This window comes from Oryzias melastigma, linkage group LG2 (assembly GCF_002922805.2).
Source record: "Oryzias melastigma strain HK-1 linkage group LG2, ASM292280v2, whole genome shotgun sequence".
Taxonomy (NCBI): Eukaryota; Metazoa; Chordata; class Actinopteri; order Beloniformes; family Adrianichthyidae; genus Oryzias; species Oryzias melastigma.
This window is the reverse complement of record NC_050513.1, coordinates 21,626,789-21,650,707: the sequence shown is the minus strand read 5'-3', so window position 1 is coordinate 21,650,707 and position 23,919 is coordinate 21,626,789. Positions and strand designations below refer to the sequence as shown.

Genomic DNA, 23,919 nt, shown 5'->3' with positions numbered 1-23,919 from the left:
TGAGCTGCTAAAGCATCTGTGTGAAGGTCAGCACAGCAGTCGTGGTGGAGTTCTTCAGATGAAGAGGTGAGCATGAGTGAGAGCCCACAGCCTCAGCTGAACAGTATCTGCTGAAATCCAGTATTGATGAAGACTCCTGCTTTGCAGTAGGAGGAAGTGTGCCGTGTTGATTGTTTATTGGTCTCATTAGAGCAGCAGGGGAAACACAGGCTTGATGCCTGGAATCGTGTTAGTGGGTCAAAGCCAGAACCTGCATCCTCGCCTTCGTTCAGATTTTAATTTCTCATGGGTGCGGCAGATAATTCTATTTCCCTACTTTGTTATTCATGTTCTTTGTAGTTGCTTTAGCATTTCATCTGTATTGATGTAGGTTACTATGATGCAGTGTCTGTGTCTGTGCTGCTGATATTGACAGATTTGTGTTTGTCTCCACTGAGGCGAGACTCTGCTGCTGCTGTTTGGTTAAGTTTGTTCCTGTAGTTTGTGTTTGGGTGAGCAATTACTGTTTGTCAGTGTTTTCTGGCTGCTGAAAATGTTGGAATAAACAGAACAAAACACAGCAGAAGTAATTGTTATCAGTTGTTTAGAGTGAAGGTAATCAGACTGCAGGCTGTGATGTGTCGCTGCAGGTGTGAGGTTTTTTGTCTTTACATCTTTTATTGTATCGATCACTTGATATAATAGTATGGAGATCTTCTCAAATTTAGCTAAAGTCTTTTAGAAAATACTTTTCTGCTAATGAGTGTGTCAGTGGAACGACAGAGAGGATCCTAGGAACTAGACCTGTCATGAATAGATGTCAGCTGTTCTGCATGAACTCTGTTCCCGTGTTGTATTGAAACGTCACACAAAGACATCGGTGTATGTTGAAAGCACATTGTGCTTGACCTTGAGCCCACATGATGACATGATGAGTGTCTGAGCCACTTTTCTGACTCCAGCTTGTGATGTACGACAGTCAGAAATGAAGGGGAGCCGATGTGAATGAATAGATCTGAAATGGAACTGGGAACATCTTCGATGACTTGGGTTAGACTTCCGCCCTGCAGGATGTGCAGTGGTGGTCACAGGGCGAGGGCTTTCCTCCCGCTGCATTCATTTCTCTTCATTTGCATAATGCTTGGCAGGTGGCTGTACGGACGCCAAATGCAGCAGCATGTGAAGTCTGCATTACTTTAAAAACACTGGAAGCCCATAAGGATCAGCCTGTGCTGATATCAAACTGGCATGTGGTGGAAGTGATTAAACCATGTTACTCTTGAAGGGAGAATTTACCAAGGTACACAGGGTCTCCAACAGACACAGTAACCTCAAAGTCAAAGTTTTTATTCTCTGTTTTGGTTTTTTATTTTGGGAAATTAAACAGCACCATTATTGGCATAACTAAACAAATCAGCTAAACCCCATCAAAAATTCGTCATCCTTTGGTGAGATGTTCCTTCAGAGGTAGATAGGGGGCGGGACATTGTGAGACCACAAGTAGCGGAAAGCAGTGTGTCTGGCAGGTAATTTTTTTTATTGTTCACAACAATTTTGCACTAAGTAGTGGCACTGCTGTTCATGTCTGCTATTGTGAGAAATTAATTTTACAGAGAATTCTAATTCAGTTGGTGTCAATGCTTGTCAAAGACATAGTATTACTGATTTGCACTAAAGTGTCTATTATTTGTTGCACAAAATAAGACACAAGTTGTTTATTATGATTGTGTTCAAGCTAAAAAATAATTGTTCCAAAAAATATATGTTCTTCTATGGAATGTGAGTTATTAGAGACAATTTTAACCAATTATCGCAGTATCATGATATCATTGATATCGTGAGTCATGTATTGTGGATTGCATCGTATCGTGAGGTACCCAGTGATTCCCAGCCCCAATCCGCAGGGTGGTGTAGAGTTTGTATATCCAGTCTGAATGTTTTGCGGGTTTGGAGAAGGCGTTCGACTGTATCCCCCTGGTATGAAGGGTACTCAGGAACATGGGGTCCGGGGAGACTTACTGAGGGCTGTCCGGTCTCTATATGACCAGAGCAGGAGCTAGCCGGTGGTAAGTCAGACCTGTTTGATATAAAGGCCAGGGCTGCCCTTTATAACCAGTTCTGTTCATAATCTTTATTGAAAGAATTTCTAGGCACAGCGAGGGGCCAGAGGTGTTCTGTTTTGGGAAGCACAGGATTTTATCTCTGCTTTTTGACGATGATGTTGTCTTCATTGGTCCATTGCTCCATTGGGGGGCTTTGTAGACCAGCATGAAGCCACTGGGAGGAGGGGGAGTGCTTCCAAGTCTGAGGCTATGGGTCTTGACAGGAGCAATGGTATTTTGTCCTATCTGGGTGGGTAGAGTTCTCCTGCCTCTCGGTGGGGCAGTTAAAATATATCGGAGTCTTTTTCACGAGTGGGGAAAGAGCAGAGCCTGAAATTGACAGGTGGTTTGGAGCGACCGTAGCTGTCATACTGTCATTGTACCAGTCCACCACTGTAAAAAACAGAGCTGTGTCAGAAAGCAAAGCTCTTAATCTACTAACTTTGCTTCAACCCTCATTTGTGGTCATGACCAAAGGATAGGGCCCTGGATATGTGTCCAGAAGAGTCCAGTACAGTTTCCTCAGGAGGCTGGTTTTATTCTGCCTTCACATCAACCGCCATGCACTGTTTTCTTGATGCTTGTCCAAAAGTGTGTTCATAAACCCAAAGCTCCGGACAAATGTGGGAGGAGCCACCGTCAAAAGTTTGTAACTACATGGCTATAATATGGCAGACAGCTAAAATGTTAGCAGAGCAGCTTGGATTTATTTCATTAATCTGCAAGGGAAAAAATGAAAAATAGAAAGCTTAAAGTAGGGGACATTTTTATTGTCTTCTTGATTCAAACATAAAAAAATCTCATAATACACAGGACAAGGGCAAAAGGCAACTTTATATTGTCCTCCCTGTTGGTTTTGGGTTCCACCCACTGCTCACATCATCAACACATCACTTTCACATCGGAGTTCTTGATTGGCTGATGCAATAGAATTAAAGCTGGTTAAATTTAGATTTTCTTTTTTGAAATTCAGCTGTTTCTTAAATCATAACCTCCATCTTAACTAAGTTGTTTTCTGACCATAAACATAATGAGCGGTGTTTGAAGTTTCACTAGTTCCCATAGCTTCAATAAACCTGACTTTAAAAACAGTGCATTTGTATGTGTCCCACAATCCACACCGTGAACTATTCGGATAACTTTTTTTTTTTCCGTAAGATGTACAAAGATTGTAGATTAGTTTTTGTATTTTAGTGTTTTCTTATTTCCCCAAACTTCAACACTGTACTGTAAATATGGTAATATTATTGATGAGTATATTAGTAAGTGTGCTTTATAAGTCAGTGTATGACGCGTTTTTCCCAACACTGCAATGCCTTTGGCCATTTTGGTTCTGACTTGTTTTATTTGTGGATTCCAGCTTACTTTGTGGTCCATGATGACTCAGAGGAACTCGATTTCAGTTACTCTTTCTATCACGTGATTGTCTATAACAACTTTAATTTCTAAATCTGCAGGAATATGACAATTTCTAAAGATCCTGTTTTATTGACATTGAGTGAGATTTTATTTATATCAAACCATCGTTTTAGTTTCCTTAACTCTGTATTAACAATTTTTAAAACATCCTTGAGAGTTTCCCTGTGGTCACTGTACTCGTGCCATCGTCATATAAGATGTATGTAGATTACCTTGATACAATATGAATGTCATTTAGATATAAGATAAAAAAGCTTTGGACCTAATATCGATCCTTGAGGAACTCCGCAGCTTACATTTAGCAGGGATGATTTAAAATGATCCAGTTGTACGAACTGCTGCCTGTTTTTAATGTAACTGTTTAACCAGTGGGGCTGCACGGTGGCGGAGTGGTTAGCGCTCTTGCCTCACAGCGAGAAGGCCCCGGTTCGAATCCCGGCTGGGACCTTTCTGTGTGGAGTTTGCATGTTCTCCCCGTGCATGCGTGGGTTTTCACCGGGGACTCCGGCTTCCTCCCACCGTCCAAAAACATGCTTCATAGGTTCATTGGTGACTCTAAATTGCCCCTAGGTGTGAATGTGTGAGTGAATGTGTGTGATTGAGGCCCTGAGACAGACTGGAGACCTGTCCAGGGTGAACCCCGCCTTCGCCCATCAGTAGCCGGGATAGGCTCCGGCACCCCGCAACCCCGAAAGGGACACAACGGTCAGGAAGATGAATGGATGGATGTTTAACCAGTTAAATGCCAGTCCCCGTATTCCATATCTCTCCAACCTTTTTACTAAGATGGTGTCGAAAGCCTTTTTTAAATCGATGAACACTCCGACCGTGAACTCTTTCTCATCTGTGCCATTTATAATTTCTTCAGTTAATTGCGTGATTGCCATGGAAGTTGATCTATTTTTTTCTGAAACCATGTTGATCATCGGACATTAGCTTATGTCTTCAACAAAATTTTCCAGCCTTGTGAGGAATACTTTTTCTAGTATCTTTCACAAAATCTACAATCTTTTAGCAAATTTAACATTTTGCAGAAAACATTTGGATTTGCAGTGAATCCCTTTAGTAACGTAAACTGTGTCACCATTTTCAGCATCTTCAGCGACTACTTTCAGCAAAAAGCATTTACACTAGCATTATTGCAGGTAATGCAACTTTTCTAGTTAATTTTGTAACTACTTGCCTTGCATGTGTTTTTCTTTTTTCTGCATCTTACTTATTTTGTTTTTTTTTCATTCATTTCATTGCGTTTTTCTTGTAAAGCACTTCGTTGTATTTTTTTTTTGTAAAAAGTGACAAATAAAAAAATACCTTTTCTTCTTCTTTCATCAGGAACTTGGCTCTGGTGGTTAATAGTTACTTCTTCTTCTTAGTTACTTTTTTTAATAGATCTTAATTTCTCTGACTTTTATTGAACTCTAAAAAGTCTCCTTTTCTCTGTATTGTTTAACTGTCTCAAGTCAAAGTCATAGTTACAGAAAACTGGACATGAAAACAAAATCATATTGTGAATCTTTAAGGATGACATAAAATGTATAATTAAAATGTGCCTCACAACCTTTGGCTCTAAAAAAGGCTTGTTTGAGTCGACCTTTTCCTCCTGTACGTCAGTCCTCCTGAAGCTGCTTGGTTCTTGCTCCGCTCAGCCGTCTGCTGCACTGCATTCCGCTCAGGAGCTGAATGGGATTTCAGACGTTGGTAATACTCCAAGGTCAGGCCCCAGACACGCCTACACTCTTGGAGGCTTTTCTGCCACAAGAGGCTGGAGGCAACAACAAAAGCATGCAGCCTGAAAGACGCTTGCTGGGAGAATGTTTCATGCTGAAAACAGAGATATTGGGTTGTTGTTGGTGAATGGGAAAAATGGCCTCGTCCCATGAGTGTAAAAATAAATCCAAACTAATGTATAGAACTGGGAATAATGTGGCTGTGTCTAATAGTGAGATGAGTGGCTTTGTGTATACATACAGCACTCAGGAGCGTTGTTGAGTGTTTTCATGAAACCATCTGCCTCTGTGCGGGCATTATTTTATGTGAAGACTTAACCCCCAGCTCTGTTACTATTTATTGAGGATCCTCCATATGCTGTTTCGCCAATCCACTGGATTTCCTACAAATCCCGCGGGCCTGGCCAGTGCTGGTGATTTGTGGGTGGCTAGTGGGCAATTGACACATTGATAAATCCCCTTTAGACGCGGCGCTATTCATTTGAATCAATAGAGCTTTATCGGCTGACGGCAGTCACAGCCGTCACGGCTGCAGCCGTGTCAGTTCACCGCAGGTCCCTGGAAGTCTGCCTGATTTGTAGCATTTGACACAAACACCGTCATGCCGTGTGGTTCGTCAGGGAGTCCGCAGGCGTAAATGAAGGCAGGATGTCGTCTGTCAGTGAGCAGCGGCTGGGTGGATGGAAGAAGAACCCAGAGACGGATATGAAGAGAGGCAGGCAGAAAAAAGCTCAATCAAATATTTTAAGGGAGAGCAGTCCCAGCTTCCTCTTTCATAGCAAAGATGTGTCATTGGGGCGCAGACAGTGAAGGCAGAGCTCCTGATAGATCCTCACACTCTCTCTTGGCAGGTTCAGCTTCTGCCAGAGGATTCGTGTGGCCTGTTCCCACTGGCAGAGCTTAAACAGTTCTCCGGCCTTCCTGGATCGGATCCAGCTTCTCCTCCGTCCAAACAGATCCGTGCCAAACCCGGCTGATCTGGAGCTCAGCCAACCGTGTCTCACAATGCAGTGACATAAAGACCAAAAATTGGAGCAACCTCCATGTCCAGATATGGATTTTTAACTATTCAAAAAATAAAAAAAATAGAAATAAATATTAGGACTTTTAGTTTCATCTGCTGGAGGTGAGGCAGTACGCAACTCAAAAGATGAACAAGTGAAAGAAAAAATATGATTTTGTAAAATCCAGTAACTTTAGAAATAAAACGGAAAACTGAGTGGGGAAAATGAGTCAGGATTGAATTTTTGGAACACTGTGACACACTGACGGTCTCAGAGGATAGGAGATTACCCAACCCAAGAAGACGAGATTCCTGCAGGAATTTAAGACTTTAGAAAACTAGCAAATACCTCCTTCACTAAATTCCCTGAAATGTGTGCAATCATTGGGCAGTTTATTTTAATGGGGATCATCAATGGATTTAATTTGCATCTTATAGGAAAACAAATACATTTATAGAAAACGAGGAAGTACGAGTGAACAGAAGCCTAGGATACGCATGTGTTTGGTTCTTTCCATGACATGCTCTCTGCTGCTGAGCGCTCACTAATCCAAACTTTGCTGGCACTTTTTGGCTGGCCTGCCCACAAAGGATTGTCATCAAAGTAATTGTAGAGGTGACAGAAACTCCAGCAGTTTTAGGTTGTACCACAATGACTCTAGCAGTGGATTGTCATTGAGCCAAATCCATCAGCTGTCAGACAGAAGGGGGTGGTTTCATTGCATGGTCTTTGTGTTTTACTGGCCTGAAGTGTCCGTGTCCATGTGGGTGTGTAGATCAACAAACCTTTTTCATTTTGGAATGTGCTGTGTGCATGTGCTTTCACTCTTGAAAATGCTCCACAGGTATGTCTGCAAGGAGAAGACCTGGGAAAAAATGTTGCAGTGAAAGGGAGCTCAGAGCCAAGAGCAGACATTCAGCCTCTGCAGAGATTCAGCTCTTGGATTTGAGGCTCATGAACTTACATGACCTTCATTATTAAACCTAAATCAAAAAGAAAGAATGAACTTAAACACAAGAATACAAAATCCTGAAAGAGTAATATTTTAAACAGTTGATTTAATAATAATAAAAGAACTACCACTTTGAGTAGAAAACAAAACAAGGTTTTATTTAAAGTCCCACTCCAACTCTGTTTTATCTATTGTCAAGTTGTTCTCAGTGGTCTTTTAATGTGATGTTTTTAAGACAGTTTCTGCAGAGCAGCAGGAGTTCATCAGAAATTTGTGGCTGGGATTGTTAGTGCAAAAGTAAGCCTCTGCTGATTTCCCATTGTCCCTTTGTTTACATTCTCTTTCACTATTACCAGCCCCTCACAACCCCCAACTTACATTAGTGTGGCAACTAAAATGGCAAGCAATATTGGAGTTATCCAGCCGTACAGTTTTGTGTTTGATGTCAGTTCACATGAGGAAAACAAAGACATTCATGGATCTGTTTGTCTCCAAGCGGCTGCATCAGAATGGAGCAGATCATGGAGCAGCCTGTTCCAGTTTTTATCTGCTCCTGATCCTTCACCATTTGGATAAATAAATACTCATAAATGCAGATTTGATCTAAAATTATTTAATACATGTCCTCCATCATCAGAAAAATGCTGCAAGAAAAGGGGGAAAAAAACAAAACACTATTTTTGTTTGAATAGGTCTATGAAACTAAAAAAAAAAAAAATGGTTAACAAAAAGAGAACCAAATTTCACAAACCTATATTGGGGAATGGTTAAAATACAGTAAGCATTATTGCTGTTCTTGTTTTAACTAAATGTCAAACCTGTAAATTACAGTCCAAACCTGATTGAAGGTTATCCTGTAGATATGTCTGCAGTGTCCATCAAGTCAAAGAACTGCAGTTTGCTCTATTCTAACATGATGGTCTATGACAAGAGTGTCAAACTCAATCCTACAAGGGGCCAAAATCCAAAACACACCTTAGGTCACGGGCGGAACAGAATAAACACTTATTGACACTCTAAAACTACATTTTTAAAACTTTAAAACCATAACTTTTTAACATAATTATGAACTAGATATATAACATTACCTACAATAATGATAGTGTGAATGCTGTAAGCTGAATTTGGCCGCTCAAGATGCTGAAATTGATAGCTAAAAACACTGAAGCTGATATCCAGCTAAAATATTAGCTAAATGCAAAATAAGCCTAAAAAAACAAGAAAAAAAGTTTAGTTTGGCCAAAATAGCTAGCATGTAGCTGAAAAAATAGTGAAACTTCAGTATAGCCTAAAAAACTTGAAAAAAAGCCTAACTTAGCCAAAACAGCTAGCTAAACTCTAAAGTTGCTTTAATACTGAACGTGCACACATATGATGGTGAGAATAAGGTTTATTTAATGTGAAGAGAGCATCTGTTATCATGTCTCCATGTTTGGATTTAGGATTATTATTTAGAGATTATTAAAAGAAATATGATTAAATATTTTTAAAAGATTTCCCGGTACAGGAGCTGTGTCTGTATGACAGCCGCTTCCACTGTGTTTCTATGTCTCTGTGTCTGAGCTTGAAGGCACACTGATTTGTTTTAATCCAAGCGGGAAAATGAAATTTGAGGATTTTTTTCCTTTCCTAATGTCTCGATGAGGCCAGAGCCGGCTAGGGTTAGGCACTGACTGGGTTTTATTTGGTTCCGGTGCCAAAGCGATTCTTTGGTTTCGGTTTTGGTTCCTAATCTGTGCCAATTTCGGAACTTCAGTAATAAAAAATAATAACAACACATTTTCATTTCTCATTAAATCAGAGCTCTACAACCTCCAAGCTGCAAACCGGTGGCCCGCCCCTCTTCCACTGCACGCCAAATCCACTGCTCACCGCCTGTCAAACGTGATCGTGAGGTAGACACCGCACTGTGTGTGGGTGTCTGTGAATGTTAAGGTGCTCAGACACCGGCTGCGTTGGTGCGCATTCCAGCACCCCCCCAATGAAAAGTCCATGTAAACGCACGTAGAAGTCAGAAATACTGCTCTACACGCGTTTGCATAGAACCCACCATGGAAAGCGGTCCCCCGAATGCACACTGATGCAGCCGGCGCTAGCACCCACACCTCCAATGAATTAAAGACACATAGTGTCAGTATTTGAAATAGTATTTAATGTGAGGAGTTCTACAAAAAACTGAAATCCTTCTAAGATTTTCTCGTACCGGGGATTCTGTCTCACTCTGGGGGGGTGTCTGGATGACAGCCGTTTCCGTGGTGTTTGGGTCTTTGTGACTGAGTTTGAAGACTGACCCACATTAAATCCATAGGGGGAAAAATAGCGTTCTTTTTTATTATTGTCTCGATGGAAATAAGTAAAGCATCACAGTTCAGGAGACCCTAGCAGGCGGTCTCTCTCGTGTGTTTTTAGCAAGCTCCACTAGGGTTGGCTGCAGTGCTGTGACAGAACAAAACAAGCTGATGGCAGATTTTCGCGCCACGCCAGTCGCTCAAATCGAACAGCCGGCACTTCAATTCACCTTGTAGCATGCCTGTACTATTGACTTAACATTGGAGCTGGCCGCATTCTGTGTGAATGCATCTTAAAACAACTACAAAAAAGCCTAAGTTAGCCAAAACAGCTAACATGTAGCTGAAATATGAGCTAAACTCCAAAATAGTCTAAAAAATCTTAGTAGATGCCAAAATAGTCCAAACACTAGCAGAATGGCAACTTTTAAAACTCTAAAACTGCAACATTTTAACATAATTATGAATAATAAAAGATAGGAATATTATTCCAGAATAAATCAACTTAAACCTTAAATAACTTTCAATATTTTACCCTCCATAAAAAATATATTTTTTCAAAGTTATACACGTTAGGCACAAGATAAAATCAGGTCATTAATAACAATAAAATAAAATGATCTGGAGGGCCGGATAGTTATTTGAAGGGCCGGATCCGGCCCCCGGGCCTTGACTGTGACACATGTGGTCTAAGGCATGAGCCAAAAAAAGAACAGAAAGAATGCTTGTAAAGTTCATCTTTACTGTCTGCATGTATAACAGATGTTGGTGGTTCAGATGTGCAGTCAGACTCGCCCCTGACGGTGCGTTCCAGCTGTCCTCACACGCCCCCTCTGCTCCGTTATGAGATGAGCGGGTCTGAATGCTGGTCAGAGCCCGGAATCCCGGCTCCGGCTCGGCTCCGGCTCCATCCCTCCCTGCTTCTTTTGCCTCGGCGTGTCACTCGGCTTCATGTGTCTCTGAAATAGATGTTTTCTCGTGACACTGCACACGTGCTTGCTGCTCACACCTGCTGACTCTCACACTGTGACTCAGTCGGGCAAACACAAACACACACACGGCAGCTCATGCAGCTCCCTCCGTCCGGACAGCCGCCACGTTTTACCATCTGATTGATTTTTGAAAACATTTCTCAGGGTGATCTTTCTCACTTAACTTACGTTAGAGAAACTTGTAACAGGCTGAATATATTCAGGAGTAAAATCATTTTAAGGTGGAACATATTCACTGCTGTGCCAATTTTGACTTAATTACAGTGATTCCATTTCATTTCATTAAATTCTTAGCAGTTTCTGTGGCCGACTAATGAGGCAAAATGACAGAAATCTGCTCTGTCAGGCTTTTTCAATGAAACTGTTGACCTCAGTTTAAATGGGCTCAACCTGCAGGTGTTGGGCAGCTTATGAAAAAACTCGTTCAATGTATTCTTTTGACATAATTAATAAAAATAACAAGCAATTATGAATACAAAATAGGCTAGCAAAACTTTTAAAGGTATTGGAAGTTAAACATCAAAACAAGTCAAAAAGACTGAATGATTCTTCAGTTATAAGAAACAAATCCGATTCCTCAGAGAACGGGGCTCATTGTTTCATGTTTAAAAACATCTTAAGAGCTGGCTGGTGACACATCAGACATGTCAACATTTACAATTTTTTTAAATGTCTGCATGTTCTTTCAAATATGTTTTTCTTCAGATTTAATTTACATTTTTACAAAGTCATTGTCTACTTACAGCCCTTTGACATTTCATTGTCATGGCTGATTTTATTGTGTCTGCTCATTTATTGTATTCTTCCTTTTTTACCTTTTTTGTTTCTTTATGCTTGTATAGCATTTTGTTTCTAATTTTATGTTTTTATAGGGAGACAATTTAACCATCAGTCCAGGGACAGCAGATGAAAAATAATGAAATAAAGCACTGCAATAATGCAATGCTTTTTAATGTTCAATGTCTCTGTCAAATAAATGAAAACATGAAATAAATAATATGCTGTCATTAGACTGCTGCTGCAGGCCATAATAAGAAAGTTCTTGAATGTAAAACTCTGCTGATAGGATTTGTGATGACTCCAAGTTTTAAATTCAGAACAAAACCTGAACTCAGAGGATTCTGGTTTTCCTCAATTCAAAATCAAGATGTGAACCTTTTTGAACTTTGACTCGAACATTTCATCACCAACCAGTTTCCTTTCCTCTGATAATTGAATCCAAATTAGTTTATATGGAATATTGAATCAGTTTCAGGTAAAGCTCTCTCACACACAAACACACGTAGTCTTTCTGTTGCAGCTTTAGCCCTCTTCTGAACTTGTTTTTCTTCTTGGGATCAGCATTTTTATTGATTCCACATTGAATACAACAACTAGTGCTCACCTGCTAGCGAACATACTCATTACGCTGTTATAAGGAACCCTTTTTTGATGAGTTATGAAAGGAGAGAACAAATAAAGATAAAAAATACAAATATAATAATAAATCAAACCTACCCACCCCTGCTCCAAAGTCTAAAATAAACAAATGTTTTTCACAATATTGTTGTAGACATTCAATAAAAGATTCCCATCACTCAACTGTAATACTTTCTGTACTCTGGCATTAGAAAGTTCTAGTTGGGCTCTGAACTTGTTTTTTTTGGTGATTTGTGCAAGTCTCAAACACACGGAGCATCTCAGGATCACTTGTAGAATAACTGCTTTGGTGAGTGTTATGTTTGGCGCCTCCTCAACACATCCCCTCTTGGATCCGACTCTTCGCTCAGGAGACGCGCTGACCTCCTGGCGCTCCGGTCACCGCTCATTTGGCTTGACGCTGCGTGATGGTGACACTGCTAATTGCTAACATGTGGGGAGTGTTTGCGATCCTTTGGCGCTGGCGCAGAATGAAACGTGCTGATCTGTCATAAGGTGTCAGAGGAAATTAGCTTTAGCAGAGGGTGGGGGAGGGGGTGGTTCTGAGGAGGATGAGGGCAAAAGGCTGGTCGAGGAGTCATCACCCTGCAGGATAAACACGGCCGATTCATCTCCCCCAGCTTTGGTAATAACTGCTGCTGCTCTGTTTCTACCACAACTACAAATACTTCCGTGGTAAAACTCTAAATACTTTTGTTACTTTTTCTACTTTAGATACTGTAAATTAAAATATCAGCTGTATGTGTAGCTGAGCCCATCATGCACCTGTCAGTACTGTCACCACTGGTAGCGATACTACAGGCCTGTAGTTTAGTTAGCATCTCTAAACAGTTCACTGTTCCTGTGAACGGCACAGAAACCCAAAAGCACATCTCTGTTCTGCTAACAAAGTACTCGTCTTTGTAGATGTAAGCATTTGCCATCAGATCCATTGGCTGTGGTTCTGCAGCTCCTGTTCAGACAGACCTGCCGGTGTAGTGAGGGAAGGAGCCTCTGCTGGTATGTCAGGCTTGTTGGAGCCTCAGGCAGAGCTCACCTAAAGTCCAGGCTCAGAGAGAGTAGAGAGTGCTGCAGAGCTCTGACTGCATAGGTCAGCATTAAACGTCCTTCTCTGAGACACCACTCTGACCCTACACGTGGAGACATCTCATTTTCATGTGTTTTTAAAAACTCGTCTTCATTATTCTCCTAAACAAACTGAACTTTGTCCTGAAAAAAACAGTTATCATCCTTTAAAAGTTCTGTTTGTCTGTGTCTGTAGATCCATATAAAAGAGCCATAACTGTGGAAGTCTATCCACAGTTACTCTAGCGCAAGATAACAGGAAGGTTTCATGTTAGACCCTGACAGACCTCGAGGTTTCAGTTGATCTGTTTTAGTGTGAGTGCGTTTTGAGGGGTGGATGACACCAGAACTGATGACCTGAGATTCTGCTTGTCCTCTCACAGGAAAGTGACAGTTTGTGGTGGGACGCTTTTGCCACAGAGTTCTTCGAGGAGGACGCCACCCTCACACTCTCCTTCTGCCTTGAAGATGGACCAAAGAGATACAGTAAGACACAAACAGAACTCTCATGTATGATATGGTCCACCCTGTCTGTGAGTCACGGGTTCGATTTGATCTGTCGGATTTTACTCTGTTTGAGATGGTTTTTGAAATCTGGCACATGATTGGTGTTTTCTGATCATTCATTTGCTGTATTTTTTGGACTTTAAGGTGTAGATGCAAAAAAGGTCAAAATTAAGAAGAAAAAATCCTTTAAATGGCACTGGACGATAAGTCACGTTTTTAGGAGAAATTAATTTAACAAAATACAGGACCAAGAACAAACATTTCATCTTGAAAGGAAAATCATAATAATGGAATAAAATACCGATAATGGAATGAATATATGCACGCTTCACTACCACAACTCTATGTGGTGTGTAGTATCTTATAGCAATATATGAACAAATATTAACATAACCATAGCGTTAAAACATGCTAACAAGTCGTCTAAACTCCATAACGCTTGAAGTCACTAAATCCATTGAATCCATTGAATTCTCTTATCATCTGCGTGAAACAACTCAGCCGAGGCCGGCGCTTCTTCTTCTGCTTTGCTGTCAGTAGCAAAATACTGACACACAGCTACAGCGCCCTCTGGCAGTTGTTAGTGGTAAAATAACAAACACATGAGGATTTGTATGTCACATTTAGGTATAAGTTGGACCCCTGACCAAATTATTCACAAAAACCACGACCCAGACTCCAAGAAACACGATAAATAAAGGTGTTGTGGTTAATAAAGAGGCTGCTGCGTTCGTGTCTGTGAAAATCCACCTTAAATCCATTCCACACCAAACCTTTACACTTGGCTTGAGACCTCAGTCTGTGTCTTTCAGTTGCATTTGCTTGTCAGAATGACTGATGATTTGTCTTCAGTTCAGTTCAAGAGTTGATCTGTTTTCTGTGTCAGTCACAGAATTAATTTCCCCAATTTTCTCAGTAATTTTTGTTATATTACCAGTTGTGGATTTGTTGAGTAAGGATTTATTTTTGCTACTGTTTCTGCACTCTGAGAGAACGGGCATGTCTCCGTCTTCCAGCGAAAGGTTGCAACGCATTGATGCAATGTCACATGCAACTACTGGCAACTTCCACCCAAAGGTTTCCTCACAAGCCTTTGTTAGTGAGAGCTTCACTCTTTCAAATGAGTGTGAATAGTAGCCAGGAAAAAGATGCTGTTTGCACAAAAGTTACACAAGATTATAAGCATATTATGGGATGCACAAAAGCCTGAGTGTGGCCAAAAAAAAAAAAACTCAGATTCAGATTTCACATTCTAGTTTCATGTTTGGTCAACAGTTGGAATGACTGACAGCTCTTGTGCTTCAGGTTTAGGAACAAGTCTGTGGAGATTACAAGCCAAACAGGGCAAATCAGGTAAAACTGATCGCTTGCACAGTCTCATAATGTTAGCTCACCATGATGTGACTGGCGGTCAGCAGGAGAAACTAAGGAATCATTCTCCAACCTTCAAAGCAAACTAATAACAAGCTGAACCTGTTTAGTTTAACCCTTTAACCCCTGAGGCGCCACCGGGGACACTTAAACACAAAATCTTTAACATACTGTCATTTTTTAATTGTTAACACAATAATTCCAGTAGATTCTGAAGGAGAAAAGTGGCTCGCCGAGTTGCAACTATTAATCAACTGTTTAAATAGTCGACAATTAATTTAATAATCGATTAGTTGTTACTTTATATCATATGGAGTCAGAGTGTAGTAAAGTTGAAAGTTATAATGACATTCTGATAGCTGTTTGATCTATTTTGGCATTTATTAAGGTTCTTTTTGGCTATTTTGGAGTTTAGCTAATATTTCAGCTACATGCTAGCTACTTTGGCTAATTAAGACTTTTTTTTTTTAGGCTGTTTTGGACTTTAGCTAATATTTCAACTGCATGCTAGCTGTTTTTGCTTACTTCTTATTTTTTTTTTCAGTTTTTCAGTTTTTCAATTTGGCCTTTAAGCAATATTTTAGCTGGCTATCATTTTCAGCGATTTCAGTTATCAACTTCAGAGTTTTTAACTATTAATTTCAGCATCTTCAACTATTAGCACTAGCATCTTCAGCGGCCAAATTCATCTTACAGCATTCACACTAGCATTATTGCAGGTTATGCTATTAATCTAGTTTTTAGTTAGTTTAAAGCTAATGATGGTTAAGATGTGTGTTTTACATCCAGTTTGGCCATGACCTGATTAGTCGACTAATCAGAAAAAAATATTCAGTGATTAGTCCACTATTAGAGTAATCATTAGTGGCAGCTCTAGTGTTAACGGTTGAAAAGTTACAGTAAATCAAAGAACATAAACACTGGAGCTCTGGTGTTAAAGGGTTAATCAAACCACAAAACGACGTGAATAACACGTCGTCTCCTTTAGTTTTGGTACATTTGTCTCAAAACAGCCGATCATCCTTACCGCTTCTTTAACTGAAGGGCCCGAAATCCTAGAGGTTGAAGTCAGAAAGTGTTTATGTGCTTTTAGTAATCATTTCATAATTAGGATTTTTTTTCAAATCAGAACAAGAGATTTGCTTTTAATGTCTCAGTCATACGTGGCTTTTGCTTTTTGTTTCCTCTTTGTGTCTTCTTGACAGTGAAGTGCACACCTTTGTGACTAAACATGACAGCTTAACGCACCACCTTTGTGTAGTGCATTCTGCATAAATCTGTTCTCTGCTGTCTGACACATTATTTAAAAAACAATGAAAATCCTGATGGAGGAAAGTTGCCAGGCTTAGAACTGCACTTTGCCTGTCGCCTCCACACTGCCTCTTAATGTGTGAGAAAAGCAAACATAGAATAATCATGTGCCGGTGGTCTCTGTGAATTGTCCCTGTAAACATAGACTCAGTGTTTGAACGCTGACACATAGCTACGTTTTGCAGGGGGTATTGTGCTGACTTTAACCTCCGAGGCTGCAGCTCTGCTGTTCACAGCAGCTCCTGAGGAGAGCTTGCTCCTCAGCTTTGATATAGTCTCTATCTCATCTGCGTCCGTTTGTGTTTTGATATCTGACACATATTGAATATGACTGAGGCCGTGATAAGGCTGAGAGCAGGCGTGTGTGTGCTGCTCTGTCCATGTGTCTGATGCAGCTCAGCTGTGGAGGAGGAAGGAGAGCAGTTAGCCTGGCTCCATGTTGCTTTTTAAAGGTAAAGATAAACCCCCCCGGAGATGGTTAACTCCATGGCGGTGATGAGTCACCATCAGATGCAAGCCGTCTGATTCATGCGATACACGCATGCATTAATGCACTTTCCTTGACAAATCTCCCACCCCCACAGTCACCTGCAACAATAGTGTCTTTGAAAGAAGTTTTTATGCAAAACTTTTCCACCGCAAGCGATTGCATGAACTCTATGAGAAGATGACTCATGAAACATAGTCGAGTTCTACTTTCTGCTCCATCTTGTTTTATTCCTGGTCTGAGTTGGGAGGAGGCCAGAGGAAATTTTCCAAGAGAATCTGGCCTCACAGAGAAAAACATGGCGCTCAAAAATTAATATCTGGAAGTCCCTCCCCCTGCCGGACATGGCCGCAATCATTTGTGCCCAAAATCATCAGCTGGAAGTCCTCGACCTGATCCCCCTTTTTAAGCTTTCGACCCTTTTTACAATTTTTTTCTCGGTGACACATTATGTCACTGAGAAAAAAACAGCCTTTTGCCTGATCAGAAATCAGCTGATCTGAATACTTGTTAATATTGACTTCAAAGAAATCAAACCATGAACATATCCTGTTTCGTTTGAAGCTCATCTTGCACACTAAACTGCTGAACAGTTACACTTTATTTCCTTTTAAAAACCTAAAAGCTGATTGTTCTGAAAAGCTTTTAAAATTTCATTTTTTTAATTATTTCCTAAAGTTTAGCAACCGGATAAAGTTGAGAAATTTCCTCTAGAGATTGTTTCTGGCGCCATCTGGTTAGCGTCAAAGAAAGTGATGAAGGAGTTCCCACAAACGTATCCTAGCAGCTCTGTGAATATTCAATCTTCCATAAATACATGAGGATTTTCAGTTTTAGCTAACAATCTGCTGCACAAAGATTGTTCTCTCCCAGCAGCTTCCAAGTGAACCAACATGCTGTGACACTTTCATTCATTCATTCATTCATTCATTCATTCATTTATTCATTTATTCATTCATTCATTCAGGATGAGTCTTTGGTGGAACCTTGGATCCAGATATTGTACAATATTTGGATTTCCTCCACAGAAACTACAGGAAAAAAAATGTTACACTTTTAAATGTATAAAAAAGCTCTTTAGATGTTCAAACCAAGTCCTGTATGTATTTATTATTTTGTTTCATATAATTAAGTTAATTTCAATAACTTTTAATTTGTCTAATGGGTCTGAATTCGAACCATTTCCTTGTTACCTTCTCTCCCTGTTTATTTGTTGTTTTTGGTTTGTTTTATTTGTTGTGTTTGTTTTTGAATGCATTATTGACAACTCTGCTCTGAATTCTAATCTCGCTTCTCTGCCGTTGTGCTTATTGTTAGTCACTGCTTAAGAGAACTGGCTTACTGCCTAACAGCAAAAATGTAACGTGACCCCCACTGACCCGCCGCTGAAATAATCCTGCAGCTTCCAGCTCTGCGTAAAGTGCTTAAACGTGTAGTTATTGTCACGCAGGTCAGGAAGACTCTGACCGGGAGAGATCTGAGGGGGTCGTAGGTGCACAAAAGCAGCCATGCAAAGCCTGTTCTAACAGTTACAGCAAAACAGAGCTTGTAATGTTCTCAGCCGAGCAGCAGTATGGATTCAGATGGAGCCAAGCTCTTGTTCTGGGCTCTACGATATTCTTCACGTGGCATTTAGACAGAGGAGATACAAATCTAACAAGTCCAAAGATCAAACACATGAAGGAAATGAAAAGGACAATTCTGTACATTTGACTTTTATTAGCCAGCCCGGCCTTGTTATTGCATTTGTGGTATTTTCATTAAAATATTTTTCACACTAAAACACTCCTAATACATATCAAATTCCTCAGAGACAGTTCACAGGATTAACCAGCACAAATATAGGAACTCCAATCCTTGTTGAAATTAAATCATATTTGCTTGAGTGGCTTATACGATAATTACAATCAAACAATCATTTCTCTCCTGTCTGAGGTGCTCTAATTTCATAACATTCAGCAATGGAAACATTAGGAAAGCTCATTTACCTAATCTGTTGACTGCAAGGACCTGCATTTAGGTCTGGAACTGGTTCCAGCTGCTGCTGACTGCAGCTTTTCAGGAGGAACACTCAGTAGAAAATCTAAGTTTCAGCTGCAGACTTTTTCTTTTGTCTGAAATCTTCTTTCAAAGGCTTGTGCTTTAATAAGTCATTCCTGTGGAATACTTCATCAGAGCTGTAAGATCTGTGGCTTTGTGTTGGTTTCATTTATTTAACCTTAATAAAGTTTTACATATGTTTGTAATAAGTTCAATAATCCAATTATTTATTTGAGCTAGAATTATACTGCATTAACCAGATTTAAATGTTCTTAATTAAATTTCATTTTATTGTAGAATACATTTACACCATATTTTGAGTTTGTACTGCTTTGTTGCAGGTTTGAAAGGATTTATTATCAGTCCAGTACAAATAATGTATTTTCCACTGTGTCTAATATTCAAAAGTTTTATCTAATTATGTCCTCATTTGCCATGGCCTCACATTTGCCCCGGTGCGTTGTCTGGCCTTACAATCTGTGAGGCATCTGATAAAAGCTGCACTCTGTGATGCAATCAAAGAGCAAGGCTTCATTTAGAGCTTCATTTAGAAGAAGTTCAAACAAGTGAAGAAAGCTGCACATGCGCATGCAGCTTCAGGGCAGTCTGCGAAAAGAATTCATAACATGTCTCCAATTCATCAGCTATTCTTGCAATGGGGCATGCAATAATTACAGTGAAGAAATGACCACAGCTCATTATCTCAGGACAAGTGTGAGAGCATAATGAGGAGAGAGGAAACACAAGCAGCTCAGCACCACTGCAGAGAACTGAACACTCACATGAAAGGTACAAGGTTTCATCAATAAATATGAAAGGATGGGATTGTGATTAATAAACCGTTCTGAAATCACCTCTAATATTTGAAAAGCAGCGTGGAAAGTTCAGTTGTGGCAAAAGCACAACTTTAGCAAACTAAAAATATGAATGTTGCTGGTATTTTCAGCGGACTCCTTTACTGAACGTATAAATAAATACGCTGTACTCAGAAATGCACTTTGGATCATCTGATTGCTGAGTTTTAATATTAGTTTAGTTCAGACTCATCCTGTTTGTCTTTTAGGGATTTGGGGAGTTTGAGCAGCTCGTTGTTGTTATCATCTCCCTGTTGATTTAAGACGTCTTGCATTTAGTTTGCATTTTGTTCTACATTTGTCAGGTGACTTAAAATAAAATGATTCATTATGACGTGAATCCTCTCAACCTGGGGGACGTCCGTGACATCATGAGCAGACACTGGAAACATGGCCTCTAACTGCAGCAGGATGTCTGGAAAGGTCGGTCCACTCTTGATCCACAGTGCCCCGGGGCAAGACGGCAGCTACAGCCACCCCGCAACTTCAAGAATATTACCAAGTTCAAGTAAATAAGTCATGTAAAGCACAAGAACATGTTTTAAAGGGGTCCTACCGTAAAAAATCTACTTGTTGAGGTTTTAAATGCATGATACTGTTCATTCCTCTCTATAAAACCCCCAAAACGGTATTTCACGCATTTGATAATAATCCTCTAAAAACCTGTGCTGTCAGCAGCAGCCCCTCCCATACCCACGAAAATGGGTAGGTGGAATAGTGCTGACGTCAGCACGATGTGAACCCCTCCAGGAAGAATATGTGCTGCAAGCTCCGCCCCCAGTGAACACACACCCACTTCCTCCGCGGAGCATACGGTGATCATCAGGAAAGTGTTGTAATCTGAGCAGAAGTGACTCCTGTAGCTCATTTTTCAGCGAGAGGTTCAGGTGTTTGTTTAAACTTCTAAAAGAAGAGCCAGCTCATCAGAACAGGTTGGATCTTTGGATCTTTGTTAGCGTGCGACAGACCCGCCAGCAACTCTTTGTCTGTGACCGCCACTTACAGATGACTGTTTGATAACATTGGTATGAATCAAAGTGGATTAAATCTCAGAGATCAAACCGGATGAAGAGTCCAGACCTGTAAGTAAATCATGCAGTTTGCTGTAAGCATAGAACGCTCCAGCTAACGCTAACACTTCCACGCAGGTTGGGCCTCACCTATAGACACTTTTGTTTTATTTGGTTAACTGTAAAAGTGTGTGGATGCATGATAACAACATAGTTTGGAGGTTTTTTACAAGGCAGGCACGCCGAGGAGACTCATTGACGGTCCATGGACAAGCTCAAGGATGATGTCATGAAATGGGCGGGACCTACAAGGAGCGAAAGACGGAGCCTCAGAGATCGAGTCGTTTATTTCTGAGTATTAAAACGGTCCACAAAAATGACTCCTTTTATTTTTTAGTGTTCTGAAGGTAATATCTGATCACATATATGAATGTACTTTACTCTGAAAGGCTGAAGAAAATCATGGGATGGCCTCTTTAAAGAGTCTCTGTTTTGATGAAGAGTTTCTGTTAGATGTTGAAGCAGAGACAAAGTTAGCAGGTTGTGCACATCCTGAGTTTTGACAAGAAGTTTCATCTTTATCGTCTTATCGTTTGCTGTATGACTTTATTTAATCTGTCAATAGACAACTTACAAAATACTGATTTACATAATAATACTTTAAAACATCTTAATTTTAAATGATCTTCACGCCTTTTCTCCTCTTTCCTACTCTCTGTTGTTCTGAACTGTTAATAATAATAATAATAATAGATTTTATTTATATGGGGCCTTTCTGGACACCTAAAGTCATCTTACAGGTAAATAATAAATCATAAAACACGATTAAAGGAATGATGCAATAGTCAATTCATACAGTTATGAGGAGGCAGTAACATTATACATGAATTAGGATCATTTAGCATATCAGAAGTAGTATGAAGAATTTTGAAATTTTGGATGAATTGAGTGAGTAACAACAACATTGTTAAGATTTACTGTTTAACAGTTTTAAAATATTTTAAATCCAGAATAACACTGCCCAGCTTATCAGCAATCAGGAGTGGTCACGTTGTTTCCAATCTCTGATCAATGTATTCGTGTATCTGCAGCAATGACTAAGGATACAATCTGTGAGCGTTAATAAACCCACTCTAGATGCTCCTTCATGTTCAGCCTCCTTCTGTGGTTTCTGCCTGTGCTGTGAAAGATTCTGATGAAAAACTCAATCAAATTGTAACAATAGAAGCCAACAATTCATGTGTATTGCTGTGCTCCTTCAGACAGCGTGTGAGCCTTAAAATCCCCCCAAATATCCACATGAATGCCCGTGCTCTGGGTGTTCCAGGTGAACTGAATCTACGGCACAGAACAGGTTCCCCACCTGAGTGGTGACTAGAACAGTACCAGCTCAGACACCAGGCATGCATGCACGCATTCAAAACTCCTTGTTAAAATGAATTGTTACAACCTTGATATTGAAAAACAAATTTCATATATATATATATAATGCCACAGTTCGAGAGGGTATCAGACCTGGCATCATTGATCTGCTGACTGGAAGACGGCCCGCCCCGTTATTACCTTTACTACCTTCAACAGCTGGAGTTTTTTTGTGTTTTTAGAGGATTAATGTTGTACATAAACCATCTGCCATTTCTGTCGCATTAATCCTATAATGGCGTTAATGGAAGATGTATAGCCAGACCTCTCATTTTTTTCTGCACAATATGTGCTGGCGTTCGACATAGCATTAGATTGATGTTTCTGGGACCATTTGGGGTGTTTATGTGTCTCTGCAGCAGCACCAGGACAAGTGTGAACCCTTCACAGTGTTCACAGATTCCAGCCAAACTGCAAAACCTTGTGCTGTCAGACCAGTAAAGCAAAAGAGTAAGTGTCAGAGCTGAGTAGCACCTGCTAAAGTTGATGACGGTGGATTATGTTATGAACACACAAACGCTGCTCTGTTAATCTGGTCATGCATGCCCCCCTGCAGCCTGTCTGCTTTGTGAGAGCTCGTCAGCTGGAGCGTGTTTGTATGAGAGTGTTTGGGAGGAAGTGCTGGTTGGAGAGTGAGACGGATCTCAGCGCTCCTGCGGTGGTGACTGTTTTGAAAAAGGGAGAGGCGATGGGGGGGCGGTGGTCAAATCTGCCTCCGAGAGATGGAGAGGATTGAAGGTGTAGGGCTGTGATTGGCAGGTGGGATGATGCAGACCTGGCTCAGCTGCACCACTGAGATGTAGGCTCGTCCTGACTGACAGTTGAGTCCAGCCTGGGAACTTCAGCGCTGGATCAAGCTCAAAGAACAGGGAGAGCGAGCAGAGGAGGAGAGAAAGGCTACATTTCAACATAAATCTATAGTCTGAAGAGTTTGCTGTGTGCTCAGCTCTTCAGCAGTTCAACACTGCCATCTATTGAAAACACAGCTTATGGTATCTTTAATTATGTTTCTGACAGCTGTCTTTGTGCCACACCAGCCTCTTTGTCTCTTGCTTTATTTGCTCCAGATTAGTGATAAAGGGAGGACTAAAAGTAAGAGCAATGAGAAACACTGAGCCTGAAATGAGCAATGAATCACAGCAGGCAGTGTTGTGTGAAGAGCTGGCTCACATGCACGGAAAGCAGGACAAAGTGTTCAGGTTCTGATTCCTGGAAATCATGGATTTGTAGTTTATCGAATTAATGCATTTTTTTTTTTTATCATTTTAGTTTCCTATATAAAGCAGGAGCCATTAAAACTCAAGTGACTCAACAAAATAAAATAAAATGTATTTATTAATGTGATGGAGTAAACAAAAACAAAAATCTCCAAGAGAGGATCATTTTTCACTCCATCACTTTCGTTAAATAAAAACCACAAACAGGTAAAGTTCTTTTTTTATTTTATTTCCCAAGTAGTTTTACTAGGAAATGATGAACCGTTAAGATTTGGAGTTTGTGTCAGTGTTTTAATGAAACTGCGGCTAAATTTGTTTTGTTTTTTTCTTCCATTGTTTTGCCAGCTTTGTGCCTGCATGAGCTGAGCCTTGTATTGTGCTGTGGAAAAACAAACTTGAGTGTCTGCTGTCTAACCGTGCAGAACATTTTTTTCTTCCTGAAGCTGCTTTGTGCTCAAACCTGCAGGATCCCCGAGCGTCTCCTGCCTGCACTTTACTTTCTGCTGGAAACTGTCTGGCTTAGCTGCAAAAAATGAGATGCTGCTTAGATTTTTGGGGAAAGTCAATTAAGATGGTATTCTTCTTTCACTTGTTTATTAACAACACATTCAAAAATGCAGAATGAGCTTTATTTTTGGAATAGAGCACATGGATTGACCATGTTCTCTTTATATTTTCTTTATGCTGTTTCCCATAGCAACAGATCCAGAGATGTGGGAGTGTAAATCATGATGTCTGTAACAGCAGCACCTG

The 23,919-nt window shown here is 40.4% G+C and overlaps 1 protein-coding gene across 4 annotated transcripts in view; it reads left to right on the top strand.

Annotated features, from left to right (window-relative positions):
* ldb2a (LIM domain binding 2a) overlaps window positions 1-23,919 on the top strand; it is a 90,270-nt gene that overhangs the window by 16,340 nt on the left and 50,011 nt on the right. For all 4 annotated transcript variants that reach the window (XM_024270254.2, XM_024270253.2, XM_036216350.1 and 1 more), the window contains exon 2: window positions 13,331-13,433. In XM_024270254.2, the coding sequence (XP_024126022.1) occupies window positions 13,331-13,433 (103 nt within the window). The remainder of the gene's footprint in view (window positions 1-13,330; window positions 13,434-23,919) is intronic.